The sequence below is a fragment of the Vipera berus genome, assembly GCF_964194415.1.
Source record: "Vipera berus genome assembly, chromosome: W".
NCBI lineage: Eukaryota > Metazoa > Chordata > Lepidosauria > Squamata > Viperidae > Vipera > Vipera berus.
In genome coordinates this window covers 27,228,841-27,247,771 of record NC_138210.1, presented here as the reverse complement: position 1 = coordinate 27,247,771, position 18,931 = coordinate 27,228,841, and the positions used below count along the sequence as shown (strand labels likewise).

Sequence of the window (18,931 nt, the reverse complement as noted above, 5' to 3'; positions counted from 1 at the left end):
TAAGTGTCAGTTCACTTGCAAACCTTTAGCTACAATGCAGTATCTTGCATTCCAGCCACATAACAGAGTGATCCTTTCAGTGATTTGCACATTTAGCACACAGTACCTCACTATGCTGGATTACAGGTGAAACTCGAAAAATTAGAATATCGTGCAAAAGTTCATTTATTTCAGTAATGCAACTTAAAAGGGGAAACTAATATATGAGATAGACTCATTACATGCAAAGCAAGATAGTTCAAGCCTTGATGTGTCATAATTGTGGTGATTATGGCGTACAGCTCATGAAAACCCCAAATCCACAATCTCAGAAAATTATTTTTTATTTATTTTTTTTATTTGGATTTATATACCGCCCCTCTCCGAAGGGACTCGGGGTGGTGTACAGGGCAATTAAAACACTATAAATAACACATAATGTATACAAATTAAAATATAATTAAATTAAATAGCCCTAAACAATAAACACATTCTAAAATTTAATTTTTTTTAAAATTTAAAAATCTAAAATCCCAGTCCCTCAGTCCAGGCCAGCAAGTTCAAATAGCCAAGTCTTCAGGTCGTGGCGAAACGAGCGAAGGTCGGGAGCCATCCGGATCTCAACCGGAAGCTGATTCCAGAGGGCAGGCACACCCACAGAGAATGTTCTCCCCCTGGGGGCCGCCAGTCGACATTCCCTGACCAACGGCACCCTGAGGAGGCCCTCTCTGTGGGAGCGCACAGGGCGATGGGAAGTTAATGCCGGCAAAAGGTGCTCCTGTAAATAACCCGGACCCATGCCATTTAGGGCTTTATAGGTCATCACCAGCACCTTGAATCTCACCCGGAAGACAACTGGAAGCCAATGCAGCTCGCGGAGCAGAGGTGTTACATGGGAGTATCGGGAGACCCCCATCACAATTCGCGCGGCCGCATTTTGCACCAGCTGGAGCCTCCGAGTGGTACTCAAGGGCAGCCCCATGTAGAGAGCATTGCAGTAGTCTATCCGAGAGGTCACGAGTGCATGAGTGACTGTGCGCAGGGCATCCCGGTCCAAATAGGGCAGCAACTGGCGCACTAGGCGAACCTAGGCAAAAGCCCCCCTGGTCACAGCTCCTATATGATCTTCAAAATTGAGCTGTGAATCAAGGAGGACGCCCAAGTTGCGAGCCCTATCAACGGGGGGTAACACCTCACCCCCTATAGATAAAGATGGAATAGAATGGACAACCCGAGATGCCAGTACGCACAGCCAATCGGCCTTGTCGGGATTTAGACAAAGCCTGTTCCTCCCCATCCAGACCCTCACCGCCTCCAGGCAACGGGACATCACGGAGAGGGCATCACTGAGTTGATCTGGGGTGGAAATAAAAAGCTGGGTATCATCAGCGTACTGATGATACCCCACCCCAAAACCACGAATGATCTCACCCAGCGGCTTCATATAGATGTTGAACAGGAGAGGCGAGAGGACCAACCCCTGAGGAACTCCGCAAACGAGAGGCCTCGAGGTCTACCTCTGTCCCCCTGCCAACACCGACTGCGAACAACCCAGAAGGTAGGAGGAGAACCACTGTAAGACAGTGCCAGCCACTCCCAACCCCCTGAGGCGCCACAGTAAGATACCATGGTCGATGGTATCAAAAGCCGCTGAGAGGTCTAATAGGACTAGGACAGAGGAACAACCCCTGTCCTGAGCCCACCAGAGATCATTCACCAGTGTGACCAATGCCGTCTCCGTGCTGTACCCGGGCCTAAAGCCCGATTGGTAGGGGTCCAGATAATCCGCTTCCTCCAGGAACAGAGGAAGCTGATGAGCCACCACACTCTCAACAACCTTCGCAAGAAAGCAAAGGTTGGAGACTGGACGATAGTTGTTCAAAATGGCCGGGTCCAGGGCAGGCTTCTTGAGGAGGGGCCTCACCACCGCCTCCTTCAAGGCGGCGGGGAAGCTACCCTCTCTCAAAGAAGCAGTTATTACTGCCTGGAGCCAGCCTCGTGTCCCCTCCCGAGCTGCATAAACCAGCCAGGAGGGGCACGGGTCCAGTAAACAAGTGGTGGAACTCAGCTTCCCCATGATCCTGTCCACTTCTTCCGGAGTCACAGGATCGAATTCTTCCCAAGTAATATTCCCAAGACCGCTCGATTCCCCATCGTCAGACTCTGCCCAGTCGGAGTCCAAGCCGGCCCGAATCTGAGCGATTTTATCCGCCAGATATTGACTAAATTCCTCGGCACGACCCTGCAGGGGCTCCTCCTTCACCTCCTGATTCAGGAGGGAGCGTGTACCCCAAACAGGGCGGCCAGGCGATTATCTGTGGACGCGATGAGGGCAGCGAAGTAATTAGACTTCGCTGCCTCCATCGCTGCGAGATAAGACCTTGTGAAGGTTCTTAGTCGCAATTGATCAGACTAAGACCGGCTGGACCTCCAACAGCTCTCTAGGCTCCATCTCCGACGCTTCATCTCCCGGAGCTCCATGGAGAACCATGGTGCCCGCTGGGATCTGCGCCGGGTCAGGGGCCGCTTGGGAACAACGTGGTCGAGTGCCTCCGTGGCCACCCTTTCCCAGGCTTCCACTAAGGCATCGACCGGGCTGTGAGCGAAGATGGCAGGCTGTTCTGAACCAGCCCTCTTCTGGCCTTGTAAAGGCAAACCCCTATTTAAGAAGAAGAGACTGGAGAGCTTCCAAGGCTAAAAGGCATCTGCCAAGATTTAATTACGCAGTTAACAAAAACACAAGAGCTTGTCTTCTCAAGCGGAAAAGTTGCTTTCAGCAACCAGCCCCTCCCCAAACACTCCTTTTATAGAGAGCTCAGGGCGTGGTCTCCCTGTGCCTCCTCCCGAGGAGTCTCACAGCCTTTCTTTGTTTGTTCCTGCTCGACTGCCTCCTGCGTCGGGCGTCCTTGAACAGGGCCAGCTGTGGGTCATCTTCCTCCGCACTCTCGGGCTCACGCAGCTGAGAAGAGGTCCCCGGCTGAGGACTCTGCAAAGCCTCCAAATCATCATCAGCCGGTTCGTTTCCCTCCTCCCCCACATCTGAGTCATCCGATACATCGGAGCCGGCTGTCGGACCCACAGGCTGGTCCTGAGTCACAACACTATCCCGCACCGCAGGGCCCTTCCCCCGGGTCTGCCGATCCGGATGCGGTCGGGATGGGAACTGTTCGTGAAAAGCAGTCACCAACGCAGGGGCATGAACGGCGGTCGCGTCTTCCCATGTGAAGTCCTCCGGCCCGTACCCTTTCCACTCGATCAGGTACTGGAAGCGACCTTTCAGCCAGCGGGAATCCCTGATGCTGGCGACCTCGTACTCGGGGGTGCTGTCGCCATCACGAGGTCCTGATGGGGGAGGTTCCGCTTGGCGAAGTGGACAAGCCGGTTGTTCGGGGACCAACAAGGACCGATGGAAGACGGGGTGCACGCGCAGGGAACGTGGCAGAGTTAAACGATAGGCGACCGGGTTGATGACGGCCTCGACTGGGAACGGTCCAAGGTAACGGTGGTCCAGCTTCCTCGCCGGCCGAGTGGATGGTAGGTTCCTGGTGGACAGCCAGACCCGATCCCCCACCGATAATGGAGGCGTATCCCTTCTCGACCGATCGGCGAACCTCTTGTAGTCGGCCTTGGCCTTCTCCAGCTGCCGTCGCACCAACCGATGGATCGCCTGTAACTCCGCCATGAATTCGTTCGCTGCCGGCTCCGGTGAGTCCACGGGAGAAAGGGGGAAAAACCGGGGGTGATAACCCACGTTGGCCAAGAACGGTGTCATCTGCGTGGAGGTGTGCTGCGAGTTGTTAAAGGCAAACTCGGCTATGGCCAAATAGTCCACCCAATTGTCCTGCTGCAGGTTAACGTAGCAGCGCAGATACTGCTCTAAGATGCCGATGACCTTCTCGGTACCCCCGTCGGTCTGAGGATGATGCGCGGACGAGAGGCAAACCTTAATGTCCAACGCCCGCATCAACTCCTGCCAGAAGCGGGCTGTAAACTGGGCCCCCCTATCGGAGACGACTCTATCGGGAAGGCCGTGCAGCCGGAACACCTGTTGGATGAACATGCGACTAGTGGCGCGAGCTGACGGTAAGCCGCGACAGGGGATGAAGTGCGCCATCTTGGTCAACATGTCCACCACCACAAACACTGTCGTGAAGCCGGAGGATGGGGGTAGATCCATCAGAAAGTCCATGGACACAGCCCCCCAGGGTCTCTTGGGCGTTGGCAAAGGTTGCAGTAAACCAGGCGGGGCCCCTGTCGCTGACTTGGCCTGCCTGCATGGGACGCAGGAGGTGACATAAGACTGGACATCGTGTCGGACTCGGGGCCACCAGAATGTACGGGAGACCAGGTTCAGAGTCTTGAACAGGCCAAAATGCCCCGCAGCCGGGTTATCATGACATTGGCTGAGGACGAGTCCTCTGAGTGGCCCTCCTGGAACATAGAGCCGGTCACGATAATACAGGAGTCCATCCGTGACCGACCAAGGCGAATCTGGCCCCACCTCTTCCTTCCGCTGAGCCACCCACGCCTCCTGCTGCTGCGCCTCCCGGATCCGAGCCCGTATATCCACCGGCTCCCGCACCGCAGCAAAAGACTCGACGGGGATCACTGTCCTGGGCGGAAGCTTGTCTTCCACTCGGGTGTACTCGGGCTTCCTGGACAGAGCATCCGCTCTCTGGTTGTGCCCGCTTGGTATGTACCGCACCCGGAAGTCAAACCTCGCAAAGAAGAGGGACCACCGGATCTGGCGTTGGTTCAAATTCCGAGCAGTCTGCAGGCTTTCCAGATTCTTGTGGTCCGTCCGGACCTCGATTTGATGCCGCGCCCCCTCCAGATGATGCCTCCAAGCCTCGAACGCCGCCTTGATGGCCAGCAGCTCCTTCTCCCAGATGGTATAGTTGCGCTCCGAGGGATTCAATTTCCGAGAGTGATACGCGCAAGGGAAAAGGGTACCGTTGGGCGTCGCTGCCTGGAGTAACACGGCCCCAATGGCAATGTCGGAGGCGTCCGCCTCCACGACAAACGGCCGTTGCGGGTCAGGATGCTTCAAGATGGGCTCCTTCATGAAGGCGTCCTTCAAAGCTTGGAACGCCTGTTGTTCGGGGGTGTTCCACTGGAACCGAGTCTTCTTCTGCAGGAGCCGGGTGAGGGGGGCTGTCAAGGCAGCAAAGCCAGGGATGAATGTCCGATAGTAGTTGGCAAATCCAAGAAGTCGCTGAACATCCTTCACGCGACGCGGGGGTTGCCAACTCTGCAACGACTCAACTTTACTCGGTTCCATGGCGATGCCCTCAGGAGAAATGCGGTGGCCCAAGAAATCAATGGTCACCTGGTAGAACTGGCACTTCTCCAACTTGGCAAACAGCCGATGTTTCCGGAGGCGCTGCAGGACCTGACGGAGATGCTGATGATGCGCTTCACGCGACGGGGAGTAAATCAGGATGTCGTCCAGGTAAATCACAACAAACTGGTCCAACAGATCCCGAAAGATGTCATTCATAAAATGCTGAAACACAGCGGGGGCGTTGGTCAGGCCAAACGGCATCACCGTGTACTCGAAATGTCCATAGCGAGTACCAAACGCCGTCTTCCACTCATCACCTGGCCGAACCCTGACGAGGTTGTAAGCTCCACGCAGGTCCAGTTTCGTGAAGATCTTAGCCTCCCGGAGTCGGTCCAAGAGCTCGGGGATGAGGGGCAGCGGGTAGCGGTTACGCACCGTGATAGCGTTGAGTTTCCGGTAGTCACAGAAAAGCCGTAACTCGCCCGACTTCTTTTTGACGAAGAGCACGGGCGCAGACACTGGCGAGGACGAGGGCCGGATGAAACCACGAGCCAAGTTCTTTGTCAGGAAGTCCCGCAATGCAGCCAACTCGGGCTCCGACATGGAGTACAAACGCCCCACTGGGAGAGGCGCATCAGGGACTAGGTCAATGGAGCAGTCGTAGGGCCTGTGCGGGGGTAATTGGTCCGCCTCTGACTCGCTGAACACGTCAGCAAAGTCGGACAGTTCGGGAGGCAAGGAAACCCCTGGGGAACCCTCCACCTGGCCGGCACAGATATGGCGGGTGTGGTCCACGCACTGCAAACTTGGGAAGGTGACCAAGTTCTGAGACCAATAGATCTGTGGATCATGCGCCCGGAGCCACGCCAGTCCCAAGACCACGGGGAAGTGCAGTTCCGAAGTGACGTAGAACTGAATGGCCTCCACATGGGTACTGATGGCCATACACACGGGTTGCGTGGCGGCCGCAATAGGCCCGGACAGGAGCACTCGACCATCGATGGTCTCCACAAGCATGGGCGGATCCACTGGACACTGGGGAACAGCCCATTTGGCCACAAAGGCCGAATCCATAAAGTTAGTGGTAGCCCCAGAGTCAATTAAGGTGTCAACTCCTCGTCTTCGCCGGATTGACAAGCCCACAGGAAAAACCACGACGAAGTACGGATGACTGGAAAGAGTACCTTTAATAGCAGGATCTCTATACCTTAACAAAGTCAGCGTTGAGAGCCACACGCTCTCAACGCACCTTTTATTCTGAATCTGTAACTAGGTAGCAGCCCCACCCCTAGACTCCACCCCTCCCTCGTGCAGACCAGCATCCGCCTGGCCTGCGTAAATACTCCACCCCCCTACTCCTTCAACCCACGCCCAGCTCCCTCCACCGGCACCGTGCTTCCCAGCGTGAAGGTAAGTACAAGCCCACCCCCCTCCTAACAACCTGAGTGTGCTCCCCTCCACCAATGCATCTCCCCGCGCCATCCCCATGACCCCCTGGCAGCCCCCAAGGTCCGGGTGCAGCTGTTCAGCACCCTGCGTCGCTGCCGGCCGTCTCCCTGCTGGCTGCCCCGGCGTAGCCATCCTGCAGCCACTCACGACCGCCCTCAGCCTCCTTTCAGATAGCGGCACGCCCGTGGGTCCGGCGCTCGCCCGCCGGACAGCTGGAGGGTGTGGGCGCGGCTGGACTCTCGGCGTCGCACGGCTGCTCGCCCGCCGGTCAGCTGAGGAGCTTGGGAGCGGCTGGGCCTTCGGCGGCGCGCGGCTGCCTCCCCCCCGGCCAGCTGGTGATGGGAGCAGCGGGGCCTTCGGCGGCGCGCGGCCGCTTCCCCCCCGGCCAGCTGGCGAGTGTAGGAGCGGCTGGGCATTCGAACGGCTGCTCGCCCGCCGGTCAGCTGGGGGCTTTGGGGCCGGCTGGGCTTTCGGCGGCAAACGGCAGCTCGCCCGCCGGACAGCTGGAGGGTGTGGGCGTGGCCGCTGCTGTTGCCGAGGGCTGCGAGCCGAATCCCCCTCCCGGCGAGTTTGTCGAACCCGAAGGGCTCGACAGTCGGCCCCTCCTACCAAGGCTCCTCCTGAAAGGCAAGGTAGAGAAGTCAGACAAGCACTAAGGAGAGCAGCAGATCCCCCCCGACCCCCTCCCGAGGGTTTACCAGGGTGCTTCTGGTGGAACGCCTTAACCAATCTAGGGGCCTGAACGTTTGACTCCGCCACCCAGGATGCCTCAGTTATTGGGTATCCTTTCCACAGCACCAGGTATTGCAGTCGCCCTCTCCGCATCCTGGAGTCTAAGACTTCTTGTACCTCGTATTGCCCATCACCCACAGGCCCCGGCCCGACTGGCTCCCCCCGAATAGGAACAGGGGCTGGTTTCAGTAAGCTGCCGTGGAACACGGGATGCACTTTGCCTAGAAATTTAGGCAGCCGAAGGCGCACCGTGACCGGATTGACGATGTGGGTTACCTGGAAGGGGCCTATGTACTTAGGGCCCAGCTTTTTACTAGGTATTTGTAATCTCAGGTATTTTGTGGATAAGTACACCCAGTCCCCAACCCCTGGGGTGTAGAACGGTTGGCGCTTCTTATCCGCTTGGGCTTTTACAATACTGGCTTGCTTGTTTAGAGCCTGTTTGGTCGCCGCCCATGCTTTTCTGACTTGTAGCATCCACTCCTGGGGTTGACAAGAGGAGGCCGGCCCCTGGTCACACTCGGGAACAGGAGGGAAATCGTAGCCAGACACCACTGTATACGGTGGGAGACCAGTACTACTGTGCACAGCGTTGTTGTGGGCGATTTCTGCAAACGCCAATAGGTCAGCCCAGTCTGCCTGCTGGTACGAGACATAGCTGCGTAGGTATTGCTCCACCGCCGCGTTGGCTCGTTCTGCCGCGCCGTTTGTGCAGGGATGATACCCCGAGCTTAGTCCCTGGGATGACCCGATGAACTGGAGAAATTCACGCCAGAACCTGGCGGTAAATTGTACCCCTCGGTCCGAGATAATACGTCTAGGCGCCCCGTGTAAACGGTACACGTGGGTTATAAAAAGCCAGGCCAGACGCCGGGCCGAGGGTAAGCCCCTTAACGGAACAAAATGGACCTGCTTGGAAAACAGGTCAACTATGGTCCAGATGACGGTGTATCCCCGACTCTCTGGTAGGTCTACGATGAAATCCATCCCGATGTCCTGCCATGGCCGGTAGGGGTCCGCCACCGTCTGTAACAGCCCTGCCGGCTTTCCGGGCTGGGTTTTCGCCATGGCACAGGTGCGGCAGCGCTGGACATACTCTTTGACCTGCCGCCTCATCCCGGGCCACCAGAACTGACGCCTAGCGAGGTGCAGTGTTTTCAGGAACCCGAGGTGGCCGGCCTGCTTGGCATCATGACACCTATAAAGCACAGTGTTTCGTAGGGTTTCTGGCACGTATATCTTACTCCCATACCAGGCCAGGTCGTCCCGTCGTGTTAGTAGCCGCGAGTGCTGCCGTAACCAGCCATCTCCCTCCAGGGCCTTTTTCAGCTGCGGTACCAGTTCATCCGCAACCCCGTTCTGTACTGCCTGTACCTTCTCTGGGCCGAGAGGAGGGATAAGAGCTTGCACCACCTCCTCCCGCTGGTTGTCATACTGCGGAAGCCGAGAGAGGGCATCCGCCAGGAAATTCTTCCCCCCTGGGACGTATTTCAGGGTAAACCTAAACCGCCTGAAGTACAGGGCCCACCGTACATGCTTAGGGGCCAACTTACGTGGGGATTGCAGGGCTTCTAGATTCCTATGGTCCGTCCATACTTCGAAGGGCTTTTCTGCCCCCTCTAGAAGATGCCGCCACGTCTCCAACGCCCACCGAACGGCGTAGGCCTCCTTCTCCCAGATAGCCCAGGCGCGTTCGGTGGATGATAGCTTTTTAGACGCGTAAGCACAGGGTTGCAACGCACCTTTACTGTTGTGCTGCAAAAGGACAGCTCCAACCGCCACGTCGCTAGCATCTACTTGCACGACGTAAGGCGCCCAGGCCAGGCGGCCACGCGGTGCCCTGGTTGATCGCACCTGAAGCACCGCAAAACGGATCGCGGGGGCTGGGCAGTAGGACCCAGCGACGAAGGCGACGGCTTCTGCACCGGGCCCTGTGCCCTTGGCGGGACCTGACAGGAGTCTCCTACAGACCGTACACGACGTTGGCAACTCCGTAAGGCCACATCCAGCTCAACCGCGACCCGCAGCCAGTCTTGAAGCCTGGAAGGAATTCCACGGACGATACAAGCCCGGAGGAGGTGATCATCCAGACCGGCCCGGAATTGGTGAACCAGCATCCTTTCTGGCCAGGAACTGAGCCTGCCGGCCACTTCACGGAAGGCTTGCACATAAACTGTTGCTGGACGGCCGTTCTGCCGCAGGCCAACGATCTCAGCCTCCGCTCGATGGGTGCGTGTCACATCCTCGAAGCGTATCCGCAGAGCTTCGAGGAAAAGGCCGACGTCCCCCAATTCACGGGCACGGTCGCCGTAGAGGTTCGCCACCCAAGCCGCCGCCTCCCCTTGCAATGCCGTAGTGACGGCCATCACCATCCCCCACTGGGATGTATACAAAGGACCATACTGGTCCAGATGGTGGATGGCTTGTCCAAGAAACAGGGCCAAACGATCGGGGTTGCCATCAAAGGTTACAGGCAACGGTGGTGGGCCCCAGCCCGCAGGCCCTCCCCAAGGACCTGCCGGGCCTCCCAGCCCCTGTGCAACCCCTGGTTGTTGCCAACCCAGTATTCCTGCGGGCACAGCACCCCCCGGTCTTGTTCTACCAGGTCCTGGGGGCCCCAAGTCAGGAGCAGCCGCCGGTCCCGGCGGCGGAAGGCCCGGGACCTGCGGGGTACCAGGAGCCTGCGGGGCCCGGAAGCGGGGACTCGCCAAGCGGAACCGGGTTTGGCTTCTGCGCTCCTGGTCGGCCCTGGTTTGTGCCCATCTACCGGTCTCCAGGTCGCTGTCACTGGGGGTCCACGGCCGAGGTTCTCCAAAATGGTCCCTCAGGATGTCCATCGTGTAGCTGCCAGGAGCCGTGGTGTAGCTCCACTCCTCTCCTCCTTCGTCGGTGGCACGACGCTCTCTCCACTCCCAGAGGGACCCCTTCCCTCTGGACGGTTGGTCCTGTCCAGCCGCTGGCCGACTCAAAACAGGGCTGAGCCACCAATCCCCATGCTTCTCCTGAGCAGCTGGTTCCGAGGCCTCAGCTTCCTTTGGTGCTGGTCCAAGGTCCCGGACCTTAGGCCGAACCACAGGTGGGACCTCTGCCAAGTCCCCCCCCTCAGGAGGCACAGCAACCCCAGCGGGCCCCTCCTCTCCTGCCACAGGCACCCCACCCTGGGTCCCTTCAGCCATGGAGACAGGCAGAAATCAAAGCCCAACAGGAGGAGCGCTGTGCTAATTCAACGCTGACTTACTGTCAACTCCTCGTCTTCGCCGGATTGACAAGCCCACAGGAAAAACCACGACGAAGTACGGATGACTGGAAAGAGTACCTTTAATAGCAGGATCTCTATACCTTAACAAAGTCAGCGTTGAGAGCCACACGCTCTCAACGCACCTTTTATTCTGAATCTGTAACTAGGTAGCAGCCCCACCCCTAGACTCCACCCCTCCCTCGTGCAGACCAGCATCCGCCTGGCCTGCGTAAATACTCCACCCCCCTACTCCTTCAACCCACGCCCAGCTCCCTCCACCGGCACCGTGCTTCCCAGCGTGAAGGTAAGTACAAGCCCACCCCCCTCCTAACAACCTGAGTGTGCTCCCCTCCACCAATGCATCTCCCCGCGCCATCCCCATGACCCCCTGGCAGCCCCCAAGGTCCGGGTGCAGCTGTTCAGCACCCTGCGTCGCTGCCGGCCGTCTCCCTGCTGGCTGCCCCGGCGTAGCCATCCTGCAGCCACTCACGACCGCCCTCAGCCTCCTTTCAGATAGCGGCACGCCCGTGGGTCCGGCGCTCGCCCGCCGGACAGCTGGAGGGTGTGGGCGCGGCTGGACTCTCGGCGTCGCACGGCTGCTCGCCCGCCGGTCAGCTGAGGAGCTTGGGAGCGGCTGGGCCTTCGGCGGCGCGCGGCTGCCTCCCCCCCGGCCAGCTGGTGATGGGAGCAGCGGGGCCTTCGGCGGCGCGCGGCCGCTTCCCCCCCGGCCAGCTGGCGAGTGTAGGAGCGGCTGGGCATTCGAACGGCTGCTCGCCCGCCGGTCAGCTGGGGGCTTTGGGGCCGGCTGGGCTTTCGGCGGCAAACGGCAGCTCGCCCGCCGGACAGCTGGAGGGTGTGGGCGTGGCCGCTGCTGTTGCCGAGGGCTGCGAGCTGAATCCCCCTCCCGGCGAGTTTGTCGAACCCGAAGGGCTCGACATAAGGCATGGACCGGAATCCCCTCTGGCTTGCCAGGAAGGATCAGACGTGCCTCCAAAATCAAATGCCGTGAAGGTTCACAGGCACCGTCGGAACGGCATCGCTCGGCGTGGTCGTTGTGGGTCGCCCGATCTTTCACACCGTCTAGATCGGGCTCGGGCCGTTTCCCGACAGCAAAGCAGGGGACTTTCTCAGGGCCGGCTTGGTCACTGATGCCCGCTGACGCTTCTTTGGACAAGAAGCAGCCAAATGTCCAGGGTCCCCACAGTAAAAACACAACCCCTCCGATCGTCGTCTGTCCATTTCCGTCACCGATAGACGGGACCTGGCGGCACCCAGCTCCATTGGCTCCTCCCTCTGGACTGGGGGCTCACGCACAACAGGGGCGGCAGGGGTCTGTGGGGTGGCACGGCGACTCTTTCGCTGCTGCAACCGGGCATCGATCCGCAGACAAAGATGGATCAGCCCATTCAGATCTGAGGGAATGTCCACGCGGGCCAGCTCATCCAACATCTCCTCTGACAAGCCATCCTGAAAGGCATCCACGAGCGCAGCCTCATTCCAGGCGGAATCCTGGCTAAGCAGCCGGAAATCGCTGATATAGGCCTGTAGAGGGCGCTGACCCTGCCTCAAAACTTTCAGGCGTCGGGTGGCAGTCTGCGCCTTAATCGGGTCCTCGTACATGAGGCGCATATGGTCACAAAACCCCCCAAAGTTATCCAACAAAGGGCTAGGCTGTGCCAACAGAGGCGTGCCCCAACGAGCTGCATCTCCCGACAGAAGGCTCAACACGAATCCCACCTTATCTCGGTCAGTGGGGAAATCAACTGCTCTCACGCTGATAAAAAGCTGGCATTGTCCCAGGAAGGCAGGAAACAGTTCTGGATTACCAGCAAATTTATCCGGCATAGCTATCTGACATTTCCTCCTGGGTGGGGGTGCAGCATGTACCTGAGCTTGCAGTTGAGCCACCTGAGCTGCCAGCAAAGTAAGTTGCTGAGTGAGCTGGGCATTCTCGGCAAGAAGCTGCTCCATCGTAGTAATAAGGGGTGGGGGCTGAAAGCAAACTGTTCTGAACCAGCCCTCTTCTGGCCTTGTAAAGGCAAACCCCTATTTAAGAAGAAGAGACTGGAGAGCTTCCAAGGCTAAAAGGCATCTGCCAAGATTTAATTACGCAGTTAACAAAAACACAAGAGCTTGTCTTCTCAAGCGGAAAAGTTGCTTTCAGCAACCAACCCCTCCCCAAACACTCCTTTTATAGAGAGCTCAGGGCGTGGTCTCCCTGTGCCTCCTCCCGAGGAGTCTCACAGCCTTTCTTTGTTTGTTCCTGCTCGACTGCCTCCTGCGTCGGGCGTCCTTGAACAGGGCCAGCTGTGGGTCATCTTCCTCCGCACTCTCGGGCTCACGCAGCTGAGAAGAGGTCCCCGGCTGAGGACTCTGCAAAGCCTCCAAATCATCATCAGCCGGTTCGTTTCCCTCCTCCCCCACATCTGAGTCATCCGATACATCGGAGCCGGCTGTCGGACCCACAGGCTGGCCCTGAGTCACAACACTGGCACAGATCCAAGCGCCTCCTGGAACCGTTCAGGGTCCATTAGGCGCCTGGGACGGAACCACCTGGTCGGTTCCATAACCCCGCGACAGGGGGGGCGAAGCGGAAGTCCAGCCGCAGGAGGTGATGATCGGTCCATTACAGGGGAGTAATAAATGGAGATCCCCCTCCCAGATCATCAAGCCACCGTCCAGATATAAAAATAAGATCGAGTGTGTGACCCCCCTCATGAGTCGGGCCCTGAATTACCTGGGTCAGGTCCATGGCTGTCATGGAGGTCATGAACTCCCGAGCCAACCCCGACGAACCTCCCAACGATGGCAGGTTAAAGTTCCCCAGAACCATAAGTCTGGGGAAGTCAACCGCCAACCCAGAGAGGGTGTCGAGGAGCTTGGGCAGGGCTGCTGCTACACAGGTAGGCGAAAGATATGCCAGCAACAAGCCCAGTTGAACCCCAGGGCCAAATCTCAGGAGGAGCGACTCACACCCGAATATCTGAGTAATGGTAGCCTCCCGCAGACACAAGGTCTCCCTTACAACCACCGCAACACCCCCACCCCTTCCCTGAGCCCGAGGCTGGTGAAGCACACGGAAACCTGGTGGGCAAAGATCAGTCAGAGGGACACCTCCCTATGGGCCCAACCCGGTCTCAGTAATGCAAGCCAGATCGGCATGCTCCTCCTCAACCAGCTCTCGGATAAGGGGAGCCTTGTTAACTACCGATCTGGCGTTAAGGTACACCAGCCTGAGCTCAGGGGCCTGCTCATCCCTGCTTCTGGGAATACGGGGTAAATCCGGGGGGTCGGAGCACGCCACCTCTTGAAGATAGCGGGGGCGTGCTCCCGAATGTTGATGCGCCCCCCCCCGTACAACCACCTGTTGCCATTCCCAATCGTCGTGGGGATCCGCATCCTCACCCCTCCTTCCGGAGACCCGGAGGCGCCCAACCCAAGCCCGGTCCCACCGCGACCTGTCACAAGCCTGGACTGAAACTCGGTTGGTGGAAGCCCCCCAGATTCCAATCCGCAATCCAACCCTCCCCCTTAACCCCTTAAAAATGTTTGCTAAAAAACAGATCAGGGGTCTCTTCCTAACAATAAACCGGAGACCCCAATCCATACCTAGCCATCTCTCAGGGTCCCAACAATTGGGCCCGTCATCAAGAGGAGAGGTAGAAAAGAAGGCGGGATGCACCCAGGAGGGGGGAGCACCCCTGAGGGCATATAAGTCCGTGCCTAAATAACGTAAGCGTGCCATAAATGGCCATGTGAGTTCGGGAAATGGCAGTCAGATGTTGAAAGATGATGTCAAATCAGGAGTGTGTGAGTCCAAAACCGCCAGTCCAGCACCACTCTCACTTGTGCTGGGAACCCCAGAACCAGTCAGCAGTCGTTCTCTCACCCCATCTCGAGGCTGATCTGGGAGGCAGATGGAAACCCCATCCAGGGAAAAAAGAACATACCCTCATGGATCTCCCACATCCGGAGAGGTTGTAGGTGGAAAAGAAACTGAGCCGCCCTCTCACAGCAACTCTTCACCCCGGGTCCTCCTGAGTCTTTGGGGGACAAGAGAAACAGCATGCAAGAGTCCAACTCCATATAGGTGATAGGCAAGCCCAGCCCAACTTGGAAGCCATAACTCCAGGCCATGATTGAAAGGCTGTTGCTAGGCAGCCAGCCAGTGCACCACCCAGCCAGCCAAGAACCTGGGAAGCAGCCCAAGCTGCCTCAGATCTCTTAAAGGCAGCAGATCTTAGTCAACATAGGAGACCAGCACCGTCCTGATCTTCTCGGTGGTCTCCAGTGGCTGCTTTAACAAGCGGGGGGTAGATAGCAACAGGTAGCAGATAGGAACAAGCGAGGAGTAGATAAAAATATCCCGTTAAATGTTCCACAGGCCCCAAACCAAAATGGTCCCTGTCGCCTGGTAGTCCGCAGCAAGGACCGTTGTGGAAGGGCCACTATGCAGGACTCTGCGCTGGACGACCCGCAGCATTCTAACATACCCACGCCGCGGCTCCTCCAGCAGCATTCACCCATGCCGCGGTTTCTCCAGTTGATCCAGCCATTCGGAGCCGTGGCTCTATCTGCCCCGAAAACCAGCTGACTGGGGCGTTTCAAGCCACGGCTCCTCCGGCAACATTCACTCATGCTGCAGTTCCTCCGGTTCCTCCAGCCATTCCAAATGTTCCAGGCTGGAGCATTCACTCCCTCCGCAGTTCCTCCAGCCATTACAGCCGTTTCTGGTCAAGTTCAAGCAAATTCAAGCCGCGGCTCTTTCCGTGCCAAAAATCAGCTGATCGGGTGTTTCAAGCCGTGGCGTTTCAAAACGGCCACAATCTCCCGGCAAGACCTCCTCCGCAGTTCCTCCAGCCATTACAAATTAGAATATTAAATGCAATCAATAAAACAAGGAGTGTACCTAGAACAATATCGGACCTCTGAAAAGTATAAGCATGCATATGTACTCAGTACTTGGTTTGGGCCCCTTTTGCAGCAATTACTGCCTCAATGCGGCATGGCATGGAAGCTATCAGTCTGTGGCACTGCTGAGGTGTTATGGAAGACCAGGATGCTTCACTAGCGGCCTTCAGCTCTTCTGCATTGTTCGGTCTCATGTCTCTCATCTTTCTCTTGGCAATGCCCCATAGATTCTCTATGGGTTTCAGGTCAGGTGAGTTTGCTGGCCAATCAAGCACAGTAATCCCACGATCATTGAACCAGGTTTTGGTGCTTTTGGCAGTGTGGGCAGGTGCCAAGTCCTGCTGGAAAATGAAGTCAGCATCCCCATAAAGCTCGTCTGCAGAAGGAAGTATGAAGTGCTCCAAAATCTCCTGGTAGACGGCTGCGTTGACCCTGGACTTAATGAAGCACAGTGGACCAACACCAGCAGATGACATGGCTCCCCAAATCAACACAGACTGTGGAAACTTCACACTGGACTTCAAGCATCTTGCAGTGTGTGCCTCTCCATTCTTCCTCCAGACTCTGGGTCCTTGGTTTCCAAATGAGATGCAAAAGTTGCTCTCATCAGAAAAGAGGACTTTGGACCACTGAGCAACAGACCAGGTCTGTTTTTCTTTAGCCCAGGTAAGACGCTTCTGACGTTGTTTGTTGTTCAGGAGCGGCTTGACAAGAGGAATACGACATTTGAAGCCCATGTCCAGGATCCATCTGTGTGTGGTAGCTCTTGATGCACTGACTCCAGCCTCAGTCCACTCCTTGTGAAAGTCCCCAACACTTTTGAATGGCCTTTTCCTGACAATCCTCTCCCTGCTGCTTGTGCACCTTTTTCTTCCACACTTTTCCCTTCCACATAACTTTCTATTAATGTGCTTTGATACAGCACTTTGAGAACATCCAACTTCTTTTGCAATTACCTTTTGAGGCTTTCCCTCCTTATGGAGGGTGCCAGTGATGGTTTTCTGCACAACAGTCAGGTCAGCAGTCTTCCCCATGATTGTGATTCCTACTGAACCAGAGAGAGACCATTTAAAGGCTCAGGAACCCTTTGCAGGTGTTATGGCTTAATTAGCTGATTAGAGTGGGACACTTTGAGCCTAGAATATTGCACCTTTTCACAATATTCTAATTTTCTGAGATTGAGGATTTGGGGTTTTCATGAGCTGTACGCCATAATCATCACAATTATGACAAATCACGGCTTTCACTATCTTGCTTTGCATGTAATGAGTCTATCTCATATATTAGTTTCCCCTTTTAAGTTGCATTACTGAAATAAATGAACTTTTGTATGATATTCTAATTTTTCGAGTTTCACCTGTAATTGTAATGGCAGTTATTCTGCCATTGCGGATGTCTGTAATTAAGCATGGTACATAGTTGAACTACTGTTTGATAGCATTTCACTTTGCATCAGCTGTGAATTGGGAAAGTGAGTAATATTCCCATTTTACAAGAATGGCATCAAGGCTAAGAAATAGCTGAAGAACCTTGTAGTCAAGTTGTACAACTGTCTTTCTGAGCTGTCTGCAATTTTAGAGTTTCACTAATTGGTCTTAAATCCAGCTCATTTCTTGATGCCTCACTGAAGCTTGACCTTAAGTGTCTTTTTCTTGGTGGACAGGTGCTTCTCCAGGTCGGATCATCTGGCTCTTCACATGAAGAGGCATCTCTGAATGAGTGGAAGCTTGAATCCTGTGGACTTAAGAGGCTTTGAGGTCAAGCTGGCCTCAGAAGAGGGGATGCATGTTCCAGCCAAAGTATGCCATTTTGCACCCTAACTCAGTGGCCTGCAGACCCTCTCTTCCTTGAAAGGTCTTTAGAGGGCTAGACAAGTCATGTAAGAAACAGCTGCAGTGAACATATGGTGCAGGTCTCCAGAACTGGGGACTGAACCTTCCAAATGACTTTTGACACCTTCTGCTGTGAGTGCACTTAGAGTGTTAATGATTGGATGACTGAGTGTTATGGACGATCTACTGGACGACTGTATGCTGAGGCACATTTTTTTTAAAGAAAAATAAAAATTCCTTATGGATGTCTTCTAACCATAAGAAAAGGTTGTCTGGGGGATTTTATTTTTATTTTGGGGTGGTGGTGCATGTGAGGAATGTTATGTAAGATAGAAGGTTGTTCATCCTTTTGATGGGGGAGGGGAAAATGGTGTCTGCGCCTTTTATTATTTTTAGTTTCTGAAGGGGGAGATGGAAGGGAGGGAAGGAAAATCAGAACAAAGAAATGTCGGTATGGGCCCCTATCTTGTGTGAAAGGAGTTTTTGGTGTCTCGTCCAGATATTAAATGTGCAATGTCTCCAGTAGCTTGTGTGACTTACTACAGAGCTCATTTGTAATCCATTGTATAAGCTGTGTGTTTACAGTATAACACAACCTATAACTTTGTTTATTATAATACAAAGGTTATTGCATGGTTCTGGAGAACTAGATGCTTTTCCCTTCTTTAATCAGGACTGCTATTTTTCTCTTTCTCAATTCCAGTTCAAAGCTGCTACAGTGCAATTGATTTAATGTTACATAACATACCAAGCCCAAATAGTGTTTTTTTTATTGAATTATTTTTCCTTTGTCCTTGTTAAGGAATTTGTTGTGCAGAGATCTCCTTGTGCTACCAACGAGTTGCACAGACAAGGAAGGGTACTGAGAGCAGCAAGAGTCACACAGTACACACAAGAGTACACTGAGTTGTAAAAGCAAAAAGTAGTTTACTTTTGAGGTGGTGTAAGAATAAAAAATGCACAGTCAAAAAATAAACAGTCCAGGTCATACACAATAGCAATAGTCCAAGGAGTAATCCAAAATACAAAGTCTTCTTACCGGTCCAGAGGTCAATACACAGTTCAGGTTTATCACAGTAACAGAGCAAAAACAGTAATAGTAGAGAGCAGTGAATTCAGAGAGAGAAAGAAGCTACGTTACTAGCTCCCTCTTATGGCCATGAGAACACTTACACACCCATTGGCCAATTAACATCTTAAAGACATAACATCATGGTTAATATATTTTCAACCCAACATTGTAGGCTAACACCATATGCCTAACAGTCCTGTTGGGTGGATAAAACCACTGTAGGTTAGAAATGAATTTTTTTTTAAAAAAAACTCCTGCAACTGTTTCCAACTCCAACACCTACCTTCTTGTCTTTTATTTATGCCTTGGGGTCTATTTTTTGGTTTTCTACCTGTTAATGTATTGTTGACCTTAATAATGGTGCCTTATGCAAATTGAACTTCTCTTTTGGGAGGTCTTATACAGGGGTATGAATGATATATGCTTTATTAAGG

General features: G+C 55.0%; 1 protein-coding gene across 2 annotated transcripts in view; it reads left to right on the top strand.

The window, feature by feature from the left end:
• The window catches only part of LOC308676585 (Krueppel-like factor 6), a gene marked incomplete at its 5' end in the record, with an annotated part of 36,978 nt that extends 19,629 nt beyond the window's left edge, over positions 1-17,349 (top strand). For both annotated transcript variants that reach the window (XM_081342464.1, XM_081342463.1), the window contains one exon: positions 17,257-17,349. In XM_081342464.1, coding sequence (XP_081198590.1) covers positions 17,257-17,308 — 52 coding nt within the window. In that variant the 3' untranslated portion in view covers positions 17,309-17,349. The remainder of the gene's footprint in view (positions 1-17,256) is intronic.
• Between the last annotated feature and the right edge of the window lie 1,582 nt (positions 17,350-18,931).